At 45.5% G+C, this 14,222-nt stretch overlaps 1 protein-coding gene across 1 annotated transcript in view; it reads right to left on the bottom strand.

The window, feature by feature from the left end:
* Positions 1–6,591: 6,591 nt before the first annotated feature.
* The window catches only part of dkk2 (dickkopf WNT signaling pathway inhibitor 2), an 8,612-nt gene continuing 981 nt past the window's right edge, over positions 6,592–14,222 (bottom strand). The window contains exons 2-4 of the mRNA XM_047045375.1: positions 9,269–9,439; positions 7,835–7,966; positions 6,592–6,881 (exon numbers count right to left, since the gene is read on the bottom strand). Of these exons, the coding sequence (XP_046901331.1) occupies positions 6,631–6,881; positions 7,835–7,966; positions 9,269–9,439 (554 nt within the window). The 3' untranslated portion in view covers positions 6,592–6,630. The remainder of the gene's footprint in view (positions 6,882–7,834; positions 7,967–9,268; positions 9,440–14,222) is intronic.

Below are 14,222 nucleotides of genomic sequence, written 5' to 3'. Positions count from 1 at the left end.
CCCCCCTCCTCCATACCTCTACACCCCCACACCCCCCTCCTCCATACCTCTACACCCCCAACACCCCCCTCCTCCATACCTCTACACCCCCACACCCCCCTCCTCCATACCTCTACACCCCCAACACCCCCCTCCTCCATACCTCTACACCCCCACACCCCCCTCCTCCATACCTCTACACCCCCCCCCCCCCCTCCTCCATACCTCTACACCCCAACACCCCCCTCCTCCATACCTCTACACCCCCCCCCCCTCTTCCATACCTCTACACCCCCACACCCCCCTCCTCCATACCTCTACACCCCCACACCCCCCCTCCTCCATACCTCTACACCCCCACACCCCCCTCCTCCATACCTCTACACCCCCACTTTGTCTCTATAGTAAGTTTTTGAGCAATGATACTGAATCAGAAGGATTAGAATGATTCTCACTGCAACCTCTGTGGACTGTGCATCACTTCATAACCCCTAGCCATCAAGTTGACTGAACGTTTCGAACAAGATGAATATATTGTGCTGCAAAATGAGTTTTAAATAGAATTAATGTCATAAATCCTTGATGTCGTAAATGTAAAAACATAAACACAGTTATCATCACACGCGCTATGGTTACATGCTTTGACTATGCGTAAAGTATTTTGCAACAACAAAATAAAAAAAGGTACTTTTAAAAAGATCTATGAAAAAGACCTACAAGTTTTTTTTTGTATTTGCACTGCTTCAAACAAAACATTTACTGAATAAAATACCCTCCCAAAAAATCATCTGAATGTGAAGGGACACTCTGAACAGCTTTGTAACTGCAGCCAACGCAGAATCAGAATCAAACAACCGCCAAATATTTTGTTCTGGCGTGCAAAACAGGCAGCCAGCCTGTTTCTATCTACAGAGCCACCCTGAATACACCCAGCCTGTCTATACACCCAGCCTGTCTATATACCCGCCTGTCTATACACCCAGCCTGTCTATACACCAAGTCTGTCAATACACCCAGTCTGTCTATACACCGAGTCTGTCTATACACCCAGCCTGTTTGTACACCCAGCCTGTCTATACACCCAGCCTGACTATATACCCAGTCTGTCTATACACCCAGCCTGTTTGTACACCCAGTCTGTCTGTACGCCCAGCCTGTCTATACAACCAGCATGTCTAAATACCCAGCCTGTCTAAATACCCAGCCTGTCTAAATACCCAGCCTGTCTAAATACCCAGCCTGTCTAAATACCCAGTCTCTCTCCGTGACTCTTTAACTTTGGCACGCACATAGCATTAGGCCTACATAAAATTGTGTTGGTCATTAGGCACTAGGCCTATTTGAGCCAGCGCTTTGGGCACTATTTACGGTAATTATGCATAATGACGTTGTGTTGGTTAATTTAGCCAACAGATGCTAGGCTAGTGCTACAAAGCAGTAGCTGCGGAGGCCCGGAATAAAATCAGTTGGCACGGCGGCCAAAACGTTTTTAAATGACATAGCCTACCTTCGATGATCTTTACTTGAAAACGAAGTCCATTTTCCTACATAAATTAAGTTCTGGTGTAGGTCTTCCTTTGCCGAATAACTCCAACTTATCATTGAAAGTTAACTTTGAAAACGGCGCATATAAGAATTGTGAAACAATGTCCTCCTTACCAGCGGGAACGTTACTCACGGCTTCCATTGTCAAGTGGACGAACAAGTTAACTAGCTACATTAGCTAGTTTATTAGCTTGTGATCGCGTTGACCGCAGCAGGCGGAACTTGTCAAAAAGTTAGAGATAAGAAAGTCCACCCATTTAGAAGGAAGATATGATTGGTCAATTTTACTGTCAGTTGAAATTAGTATTTCATTACTTAATCGGCCATCTGTAAATTCATAGCTGAACCACCAATCAAAGAGCTGCATAGCATTTTCCTCCCAACAACGGAGGCAGCAAAATTCTGACGGTGACAAAAGGGGATTTTTTTTATTTAACTCTTGACATTCCAACACAAACTGAATAGGCATGATTGAAGGGTTTATTTTAGAAACATTGTATTTAGATTAAATTCAAATTATGAATTGATAAAATAAAATTAGAACAGATTACCTTTAAAATATATAGTTTTAGAATGTAGAGGGCCCTGACAGTTGCCTATATACCCAGCCTATCTATACACCCACCCTGTCTATATACCTAGCCTATCTATACACCCACCCTGTCTATAAACCCAGCCTATCTATACACCCACCCTGTCTATAAACCCAGCCTATCTATACACCCACCCTGTCTATATACCTAGCCTATCTATACACCCACCCTGTCTATATACCCAGCCTATCTATACACCCACCCTGTCTATATACCTAGCCTATCTATACACCCACCCTGTCTATAAACCCAGCCTATCTGTACACCCACCCTGTCTATATATCCAGCCTATATATACACCCACCCTGTCTATATACCCAGCCTATCTATACACCCACCCTGTCTATAAACCCAGCCTATCTGTACACCCACCCTGTCTATACATCCAGCCTATATATACACCCACCCTGTCTATATAACTAGCCTATCTATACACCCACCCTGTCTATATACCCAGCCTATCTATACACCCACCCTGCCTGTGGGCACTCCTCCACCTGTCTTCTTCGCTTTGTCTATGGGTGTTTTTTCCTCCGTCTTTTCTGCTGACAGATCCTGGAAAGTGTGGACTGGGCAGGAGGTTCGTCATCGGCTCATTAGGAGGCGGCGCTGACACTCTGAGACTGTGGGTGGCCGTGGCAACTGGGAGGTGGCCGTGGCAACGGGGAGGGTGCCGTGGCGACGGGGATGACTGCTGTCTGGTGCTGTTCTGCCAACGGCTCGTTCTTTCCATGGAGACCTGACGTCTCTCTGGTGTCCCCGTCCTCCCTCTCTCTCTCTCCCTCGCTCTCTTTTTCTGTGTCTCTCTTTCTGTCTCTCACTCTTTCTCTCCCTCTCTCTCCCCTCTCTCTCCCTCCCCCTCTCTCTCTCTGTCTCTCTCTCTCCCTCTCTCTCTGTCTTTCTCGGTCTCTCTCTCTCTCTCTGTCTCTCTCAATCTGTCTCTCTCAATCTGTCTGTCTTTCTCTCCTCTCCCTCCCTCTCCCTTTCTCTCTCCCTCTCTCCCCAGTCCCCCTCCCTGTGTCTCTGGGTAAACTCTGGCACAGTGAGGGGAGAATGACCCTCCAGGAGAGGAGCCAGCGTTCTTAGAGCACAGAAACCTTATCCAAACAAAGGTAAACCAGAGTCATTATTTTAGATCAGAAACACATGAAAAATACAGAATATGATGTCTGGAGACTTGCTGGATGAAGCGTGTTACTTTGTGAACTGGAGAGAAAAGTGGAGTTAGGATCTCATTATTACAGCTTTCCCTTTGTACTGTCAAGGAAAGTGAGAAAATGATTTACTGGGTCTCTCACCACCTGAAACAAGATGGTTGTAAAATATCTATAAAAACTTGATTGCAAATGATTGAGAATAGGTCTTAGTATGTTGCACTAATTGCTTCTTTGCTCTAACTATTCTGATCTACTTACAGGCAGAACGGTGTCCATGGATACGTAGCCCATTACAATTCCTTTTCACAACGAAAAGTGTTTATGATCATGTGGTGCGTGACATTCTTTTAAAAACACAATTATCCTTTCCCTAACAGCTACACTGCAGTTAAGGTGTGTTTGGTCTCAAAGCCAGGTTAGGGGAAAGTGTATTTACTTTATAGTTTACTTAAAACGTTACATTTGATTAAAATAATACGGAATCACAATTTACGATTTTTTTTAACCTTGCCCTAACACTAACCTTAGTCAAATTACGTTACATAATGTGTTGTACGTCTGTACATTTGAAACCGAGAAGGCATTGCTTCTGCTGAATCACTGAAAAACCAGCTTACTCATTCTAGAACGTTCCGGAAAGGACTGATGTGTTGTCAAGGTTACCCAGCATCTGGTGAGCACATTTACTGGACTGCTTCAGGAACGGACACAGAGTCAGTAAAAGTTTTTAATAACTTAAGGAAATGTAAGAAAATAATATCAAAGTTTTTCTAAATATGGGGTTCTGTTGAGCTAAAAGCCAACTGATATGGGTCTATTATTATTACTATTACTACTGGCAAATGAATTTGAACTCAAGACTTGTTGCTTCGCACTAACTGAATGAAAGTAGGCTATATCTGAAATCAAAATATAGGCTAACGTTAGTAGCCTACTAGTACGGTACAGATATTAGACCCTGTCTGTTAAGTAAAAATCCTTGTCTAACACAATGGACAAACTAACTCTACATTATTTAGATGCCAAATATCGAATTTGTCTTCTAACACAAACCAGAAACATCAAATTGCCTTAGCACTCCAAATGTTAAGTTTGAGGTTTCCAGTCATCTGTGAGTCTCGTATACAAACAGCGAAGGATTACCTCGTTGTTTCCATTCCTTCAGAAGTGGTCAGCATAACGACCCAACGTGATTTTTTTTTTACTCTATAGTATTTTAGTGTTTGTTTAGCTTTCTTTCAAAGACAATCTTACAGTCTGACAGTTGAGACGCATGCTCGGATTTGACGCTTTTTCAGGCGGACATTCCAGGGTTGTTTAAAATGAATTAGCTTGTGGTCGTTTATGGAGCTTCAATGAAACCCTTATATTTGTATATTGAAACGCTTGAACAAACATAACTACTAAAGAGTTGACTTTATATCATATTAATATAGATTACAAATCCGATGGAAATGGATATCAATATCATGCTGAAACCCCATGCATTCTCAGGTATTGATAATAATCATGTTGCCAGTCGGCAGTGATACAAAATACATTCTTTTATTCATTCATCCTTGTAAATACACACGAAATACCAGCAAACAATAATATTAACAAACAGCATTGTTTTATTAGATATACTTCCTGATTCCATCTTGACAGCTTAAACAGCTGGAGAGGGATACAAAACCTAACATGAACTAGCCTCCAATATGCTGCAGCTACATGACTTGTTATCATTCAACGCTAACTAATTACTTTCCCCCAAGCCTAACGCAATGTACTGAAGGCTTTCAACCCCTGAACCCGACTGGCCTCCCTCTGGATCTCTCTGGTTTATCACCTTGTCTAGCGTCTCACCTAGTCATTCTCTTGATACATTAAAGGCATTCTTATGTTTATTTCTGTATGTACATGATATACATCATTTTTTTTAAATACACTTTCAATTGTTTCCAAGTTATTTACAATATAAGAGCTTATTGATGATTTTAAATGATTACAAAACAATAAGTAAATGGAGCTTCGAGAACAAAATTGAACGAAAGAAAAAAACAAAGTGCACGTTATTGCTTTGAGTATGAATTGATCAACGATTATGAGATAAAACGAGGAGCGGGTTTCCAGTAGAAAACTGAAAATGGAAATCATGTTACATGAAATAACATTTCATGATGACGTTTCCAGTTGAACACAGATTTTAAACTTAAGATGAAGGCATACAAATTAGTTGGGTGTGTTTTCCCAATTACAGTAATTTTTCCACAAATTTTCATTCATAAGTAATTACTGTACGACTAGATCAACCCGATATGTGTTCAATATAATATTTGGATCCTACCCATGGTTCGGAATCATGTGGATGTGGTTAAGTGTTGGGTTACAGAGTCGGCTCTGTGTCTGTTCTCAGTTCTGGCCCTGCAGTCTTCGTGGAACAGCACACGCTTTGATAACCAGACCTGGGTCAAAAACACCAACTACATCAAATGGATCAGGAACTTGAAAGTGTTTTCTGAGGTGCATTTGATTCAACTCTGGACTTCTGCCCTTTTTCGGGGGCAGAGTTAGTTTCGCAGCACTGGGCAAGCTCAATCAAGCACACCTCAAGAGTTTTGACAGTCTTTGACACAGATCTGGTGCTTACGGCTGCTAACGTCGAACTCCACGTCTGCGACACGTTTTCCAGATCAAACGACTGACCGTCGCTTTTTAAAAACGTAGTGGGGAGACGCAACAGACCATAGATCTGAATCCAGAACTGATTGATTTGTGAAAGTAGAAGGAACTGTATGTGCCAAAACAAGAACACATGAAATGAACAAACGAATCCTACAAAGGAACTAGCAATGGTGTATTTGAAATGAGGAATCTGTCCACCAAACTCAACTGGGTTACATATAGGCATTCTGTATGGCTTATTTTCACAAGTGCATCTAACCTAACTTCTGTTCCTGCTCTTAAGATGAGGCCTGAAAAAGGTTATCCTGGATGTGATTGTGGTTCTCCACCTTGGGTTTGACTTCTCTGAGCTAAAGGAACACGGATCCCTGAAGGTTCTGAGAAGGTTTGAAAGAAGCTGCTTTCTAGAAGTACAAACAAACAATAAAAAAGGAACATCTACAACATTCTCAGAACCTTCCTCACTCGCAAGGTGGAGGCCCTCAGTGTCTCCCTCCTCTCTCCTCCACTCCTTCCATCCTCCCATCTCTCCCCACTTCCACCAGTCTTAGCTTAGATGGGACTTCTTCCTTTTCCCCTTCACACCTCCCTCCCCCCAGTCCCCCCTCCTCCCTTCGCCTCCCACACCCCACCCCCTCCTCCCCATCCTCCCTTCCTCCCTTCCTCGTCTCCCCCCCTTCCTCCCTCCCCCGTCACATTTTCTGGCACATGTGGAGGCGGGACTTGGAAGAGGAGGTGGCGTCCTTCCACACCTTGCAGGCGAGGCCCCGGGCGCAGTCGCAGCGCTGGAAGATCTCCAGACCGTGGGAGCCTTTCTTCCTCTGCCTGGTGCATACCTCCCCCTGACGCAGCACCGGCTTGCAGATCTTGGTCCAGAAGTGCCGGGCACAACAGTAGCCCTCGGAGCAGTCGGCCGAACGCAGGCAAGGGTCTCCTTCATGGCCTGGGGGGAGGGAAGCATATGAGGAACAGGTTCTTTTTTTTCGCATTTGAGGCAGTTCCCAACAACTGAAGCAAAGGAAATGCTCAATCACAGTCCATTACAGCGTTATGGCTTCCATCCCAAACAGCTCAACTCCATCTTTTGTTTTTCTTCACTTCAAATTACACTACGCTAAAGGACTGAAACAGTCTTTAGACATTCTTCATTTTGAGGAAACCCATTTCCTGGTTTATTAACCAAGTTAACCCCTCTGAGGTAGAACCTGATACACATGGCAGGATATTCGTATTACCCCTTCAAAGACATAATTAGTACTACAAATATTTATTGGACATGTTATTTAGTCATGCGAGTTTGCTGTGAAACAAGTCCGAATGCGTAGTTCCCTGGTTGCCAGCGGCTTCAACCGACACACAAACCAGCGGTTTCCCGTGCATGGCTGGCGAAACCGCCATTTCCTGTCAAAAGGGAACGTTTCGAAATGAGATCCAATCAACGACTTCCGGTTAGTTCCGCTAAGCCTTGACGATTTGCTGCATTCTGTGTTGTGTTCTCTCTCTCCCTCTCTTTTCTCTCTCTCCCCTTTTCTGATAATGAGCATTTAAGGTTCCACAGCAGAGAAGTGAGACATTCTGAGGTGAACCAGTCCAAACACAAACTAAAGTAAATAGCCTTTCCTTGAAAACACCTCATTATAATAACCTCTCTGTACGTCAACAGGAAGTCTAACAGATTGATTTCAAGTGATTGCAGCTGGTGTTGCTAGGCACACATTCACAGAAACATGGTCGTTGGAGTAACCACCTAAGTTCCCGCAGGTTAACTTGATTTAGCCATGAACATGACACCACCCAGTCCAACCGTGTTCCAGAAGTGCTAACATCGAATCAAATTTACCTCAAGAACACCTAGGTCTCCAAGATTGTAGATGGGAAAGACGGTCTCCTCCTTACCTTTGAGAGAGTGTTTGGCGTGTCCCTTCCCGCCCTTCTTCCAGCCCGGGTCTTTGGTGGAAAGCTTGTTGTGTTCGTCCAAGTCTGAGAGGTGAGGAGAGAGCATGCTCTCCGATATGGGAACACAGATGTCTGGAGAAGCAAAGGAGCGAGGAGAGGGTTAAACGCCAGCAAACCAACCAAGACAATACGACCAAGACATTTAGAAGTTTACACAACATCACCACAACCAACTTCCTATAGCTTAGTGGTGAAGCAATTGACTGCCCATCAAGAGGTTGCAGGTTCAAATCCCTGCTTGTCTGTTGCTTTGGATACAATTCTCTACTAAATGAATATATTATTAATAATGTCCTCTCTTGATTAACCTCCATTTGACCTGAATCATCATTTAGAACTGTAAACCATAATGGCTAGTTTTTATTAGAAAGCTCAAGCCAAGTAATCTCATTTTCCTTTTGCCTATATTAGACTGTCCATTCCAGGAGTCACAGACTACCAAGACACGTCAAGTTCAAAGAGGTATCTCATTCATCAATCCCAAACAACCTTTTACTGTCTGTGAGCTTACGGTCCTACGATCCTGCCATCATAAGAACACCAGAGACCCGCTGACTCGCTCTCCTCAGGTCGCGTCCTGGATCATCTCCTGTCACCGCAGCACAGCTCCATGGGTCTGTTCAGCTGCAGACATGCTGCTTTCATTAACGCTCTCTCTCTCCATGTCTGTCTGCAGCTCATCGCTCAGACAGAGACCCTTAAGGAGCACCACGGAGAAAACGACCTGGAGACCGACTGCGTTTGAACCCAGAGCGAGCCTAGCTCGTGGGGTCAAGGATCACTGTCGGTTATTTATCAATCTGCACGCCTAAGAGTCATTCTTAAGCAAGTTAATTCTGTTTTCGTACCAGGGTCCAGAACGCCCATTTAAGGTATTATAAGAGGCTTAGCAGCCTGTATATCAGAGTCGTGGAAGCATGTGTTTAATCAGGGTTAGTGGTTGTATTTCCCTGGACTGGAAACCAGAACACGTCAAGCGTGACAAGCCTCCATAAGTTCTCCATGTGACCGGGAGAAAAGCGTGGCAAGAGGAACCTCAAAGAGGAACCTCTTAAAGGTTCCACATGTGGAACCTTTAAAGAGAGGACAGGAGAACACAAGAACCTGTGGTGCAGGTCCTCCCGATGAGGTTCTCCAAGTCAACTCAAGATGTTTGTTTGTGAACCTGGGTTGGGGTAGTGCAGGTTGAACACTGACTTCATTCAAACAACCACGACATAGCTTGTCTTCTCACCTAGCCCCAAAGCCGTTCTGGTCTGTGATTGACATGCTTGTGTTTATCTCTGTGATCCTCTAGTCATCCTGTCAGATCATTTACATTCCGATACTGAGAGATAAGAGAGAGATATGAGAAACATATTGGGATAAACTTACAGTTGCTGCAACGGTTGCCGGGGCAGCACATGGCGTCTCTATGACAACGCCTCTTCCTCCTGCGACACGCGAGGCAGCGTGATGGAGCCTGCTGAGGGCTGTGGCAGTAGCTCCCCACACTGCACTCCTTATCACTGCTGCATGGGTACACCTGGAGAGAGCAGACAGGTACTTAGTTACACCTGGAGAGACTAGACAGGTACTTAGTTACACCTGGAGAGAGCAGACAGGTACTTAGTTACACCTGGAGAGACCAGACAGGTACTTAGTTACACCTGGAGAGACCAGACAGGTACTTAGTTACACCTGGAGAGACCAGACAGGTACTTAGTTACACCTGGAGAGACCAGACAGGTACTTAGTTACACCTGGAGAGACCAGACAGGTACTTGGTTACACCTGGAGCGACCAGAGAGATACTTAGTTACACCTGGAGAGACCAGACAGATACTTGGTTACACCTGGAGAGACCAGAGAGATACTTAGTTACACCTGGAGAGACCAGAGAGATACTTAGTTACACCTGGAGAGACCAGAGAGATACTTAGTTATAGTCTACTATAGTATATTATAGTTTATCTCTCTTCCAGTCAACTTAAGATATCATTTCTATTTCCGCTCATAAGATCCTGATCAGCGTCTAAATCAGCGTTTTTGAGACAGTGGTTGAGGGCAGTTTAACTATCACCCACCCTGTCACCCGTAAAGGGCAGTTTTCCACGAAAATGTATTCTTATTAAAATGAAATGCATTCAACAGCATTGTGCAATTCTGAGTTTTGTTGAAATGCTGAGCAGACATGATGGAAAACATTTGGGTTCTGCTTATGAAGTCAAATAAAACCATGCTGTCCAAATCTCAATTAGAGCTTATTCCTCTCTTTCCCCAGGGATTTTACGTGACTCTGACTGGAAGCCTGAGCTTTTGGAAACATATTGAGACAGTCGCCTCCAGAATGACAGAGTGTCTCTGTGTATCTTCAGCCTTCACATTTCTGTCTATATGAGTTGTGGAAAACAAACGATTAAGAGATAAACACAGCTGTCTGTGTCATGTATTCTCTATCTATATCTAGCCCTCTCTCTCTATCTCTCTCTATCACTCCATGTCTAATCAGCCATCTGCACAGTCATTGTTTAACAGCACCTCGGGAGAGTGATTTTGTGATAGAGGGGAATTTGTGATTGTGACCAAATATTTTCCCTTGCATAGCAGGGTGTTTTTTTTCTCCAAAGAGGCAAATATTTTGGCGTTGGTGAGTCTTTTCCATCCCGTCGTTACCGCCACGCTCAGACACGTTGCTGCTGTTACTGTAACAACGGTAACAGCAGCAACGGGGCAGCGATATGACCCTGTGATCTAATAACAACAACATAGCCATGCCAACCACAGACCACAGCAACATGGCCTCAACCAAGACGGATCTTTCCACAACAACAGGTGTGTGTTCTGCAGGTGTGTGTCCTGCAGGTATGATGACTGGGTAAACCAAGGTGCTAGAGTCAAAGAGTAGAATTAAACCTAGAGATAACAGAGCTCAAATTTGTGAACACGGAATGTTATGTAACCAATATCGCGATATCGATCAAAATATCGGAATATCAGTGTGGGTATCGGAATATCCAAATATCTGCTGCAGTCTGGTGAAAACGCCGGGTCTAAATCCAAATATGTGCCACATGCTCATGGACAAAGGAGAAGTTCTTTTGTTTGTGTGTCTCAGTTTCTCCCAGACATTAAAACTCGTCATTCAATATCGATAAGATTATATCAGTGTTAAACACACTGAACCAGATGAAAGGCCTTCAGATACAGTACGAGTCACATTCACTTTGTCACACTGGAACCAGATGGAAAAGCTGATCCAGCCATTCAGTTACATGGCAGAAATAATGAAACATGAGCTGGATTCCTTGGTGACGGTGCGGCTGAATCAAAGGGGGACTGGATGAAGTCATATGAGGATATTTGTCACAAGTTTTCCAGTGTTATATCACTCCGATGAGTCCCTCCAAAACTATGATGGATTTGGGCTACATTTGATATTTCACGAACCTTGCAAAATATCGGTTTGCCAAGTAAGGCTGATTTGAGGCTGTCACTGGAGACACTAAAGACAGACAATGAAAATGTCAACAGGATGATAAAGCAGACCAGCGGACCAGGGACCAGCGGACCAGCGGAAAGCCAAGCAGAGAGTCTGACAGTACAGGCTCCTTCCTAACGTCTTACGGTGTTGAACCCTATCTAGCTGTGAGTTTCCACAAAGATAACTAAACCTACACACACCATCCCCACCCCTCTATTCCCCCTCCCTTTGCGAAGGCAGACCTTTGAAACATGCCGAAACAAGTGCACCCGCCCCTCAGCTGAAATCTCATCTGATGATCGGGCCTCATCTGCCCCTGTCGTACAACGCCTCTTCCTGGATTCTGACAGGAATACGGTTCCACCCACGAGCATGTCAATCATCTGGAGAACCTTCCTTCATCCCACTTAAAACTGACCCTCCCTCGCTCCCTCGCTCCCTCCCTGCCTGCCTCCCTGCCTGCCTGCCTGCCTCCCTCCCTCCCTCCCTCTCCCTCCCTCCCTCCCTCCCTCCCTCCCTCCCTCCCTCCCTCCCTCCCTCCCTCCCCCCCCCTCCCCCTCCCCCTCCCCCTCCCCCTCCCCCTCCCCCTCTCCCTCCCTCTCTCCCTGCCTCCCTCCCTGCCTCCCTCCCTCCCTCACTATCCTGTCTTCTGGGACATAAACCCCTCGAGTGTCCACCTCTCTATCGCTCCATCCTGGAGGAGGGTGCAAGGCAACAGAGGGGGAATGACAGGGTCGGCGTTGTCCCGGCCTCTCTTGCTGCGAGAGACCAGAGGGGGGAGGAGGGGGGACTATACACACCGAGACAGAGGGGGAGGAGGGGGGACTATACACACCAAGACAGAGGGGGAGGAGGGGGGAGGGAACCCCTCTGGTCTCGGGCGGCCCTCGTGCTGGTATGAAGGGATGAAGGCTTTGTGGTGTGCGGGAGCGCTGATCTCAGGGGCTTTGACTGATCCACACGAAGAGCTTTGAACCTGCCTGGCAACACAACCCCTTCACCCGGTTACCTTGTTCTGTCATTCCTGAAGAATGACTGTAGATTGATATCGCTTTCAGATTTGGTCATGTAGGATTTGCAGAGGCCGCAAATCTTTCTTTCTTTAAGTAAGTAAACATTGCTTTAAACTAAGTAATAATAATATACATAACTACATTATTTCCTACATGTCAATACTGTGACAACAGCTTAATGTCATACGGTTTCACGTTGACACGTTTGAAGGATTGTCTTGAGACAAGAGCTTGGGTTACAGTTAAATGATTCAAGTAACAGGAAATGAGTGTTTTATACAAAAATATCACACACACACCCGCACACGTGCACACACACACGTGCACACACACAAGACGAGGTATGTAACTTGCCCAGGGCCAGCGCGAGTACCTTCGTCACCCTAGTTAAGATGTTTCGACAGCACCCCGCCCCCCCCTTCCAAGGATCACACTGTTTCATTAGCGTGAACACTTAATCGTTAGGTGTTACAGATTAAGCAGACATGCAATATTACAGTTTTTGTGTCGGAGTGGAATTCCGGCCTTGTATAATATTGAAATTCTCTGTTACCTCATGAACAAGAACATCAACTTCGTTATCACTAAATCTTTGTTTTCACTGTTTTGAATTTGGTGGCTGATCCTTGATAGAAAGAAAGAAGGAGGCCCATTCAATTGCGCGTTTAAATGCTCGCAATGTACGGTATAGCGGGCGGAGAAAAGTGCTGATTACCCGATGACCTGCAGGGTTGGTAAATGCGACGTAAGCTGAAGTATCACAGCGTGCACTGTCTACGGGTTGGCCACGGCACTGATAACGCTACATTTGCAAATGTACGTACATGAGGGTCACAGTGCGTAGAGAGCTGGCAGGGTGTTGAAACGTGACCTTTCACGGCTGCAGAAGAACTACAGGGACTGCAGTCAAAGGAAACCAGCATGTGGTGTTAACAAACGCCAGTGGCCTCACAGAGTCAAATAAACGATGTCACTTAGTAAACACACCTCATTAGACACACACATACAGACCCACACACACAGTCTGCACAGTACAGTACACGTGCTGTCACACAAACACACACCCAGTATCAGGGAGTCAGGTGGCTGAGCGGTTAGGGAACCGGGCTAGTAATCAGAAGGTTGCCCGTTCGATTCCTGGCTGTGCGAAATGACGTTGTGTCCTTGGGCAAGGCACTTCACCCTACTTGCCTCGGGGAGAATGTCCCTGTACTTACTGTAAGATGCTCTGGATAAGAGCGTCTGCTAAATGACTAAATGTAAATGTAGAATCACAACCTTGGTTTCTTTCCTCACCAGGAGTGTGTGTGAGTTATTCTGAGCACGGAGGAATCAAACCACTCAAGCCAGACCCCCGCTGATGTGAAACAGCCCCGTAGGCCCATCTGGGGGTTCGTACTGAACACATCTCCTTAAGTGGGGTCAGGGGTCAAGGCGGTTTGCGTCCCACCTCATTTGTCCATTATGGCCGTAACCTCTTGACCTTTCTGGTACACACACACACACACAGTCCTACACGCACATACAAAGCCCTAAACACTCAAATACACAAGCTTACAAACACATACCCAAACCATCTCCACAGTCGAGAGATTACAGGCTGTCACTCCATCTCCTGGCTCCCTAGCCATAGCCTCTACGTAGATGACAACATACATCCCATTTCCAGCAGAGCAGCCATATTGTTTCCTGAAGCAGTGATGGCTGCTCTTACTGTAACTGGGTGGCCTGCACACACACACACAGACACACACCGACTGCTTGCCGCTCTAATTTGCTACGTTTGAGAGGGAGCCAGAGGGGGCAGTTTATTGGGAGCTCATGTTGTCATCGTCTGCACGTCTTTGATAGG

This window comes from Hypomesus transpacificus, chromosome 22, assembly GCF_021917145.1.
Source record: "Hypomesus transpacificus isolate Combined female chromosome 22, fHypTra1, whole genome shotgun sequence".
NCBI lineage: Eukaryota > Metazoa > Chordata > Actinopteri > Osmeriformes > Osmeridae > Hypomesus > Hypomesus transpacificus.
The sequence above is the reverse complement of the archived record's forward strand: the minus strand, read 5'-3'. Positions and strand labels throughout refer to the sequence as shown.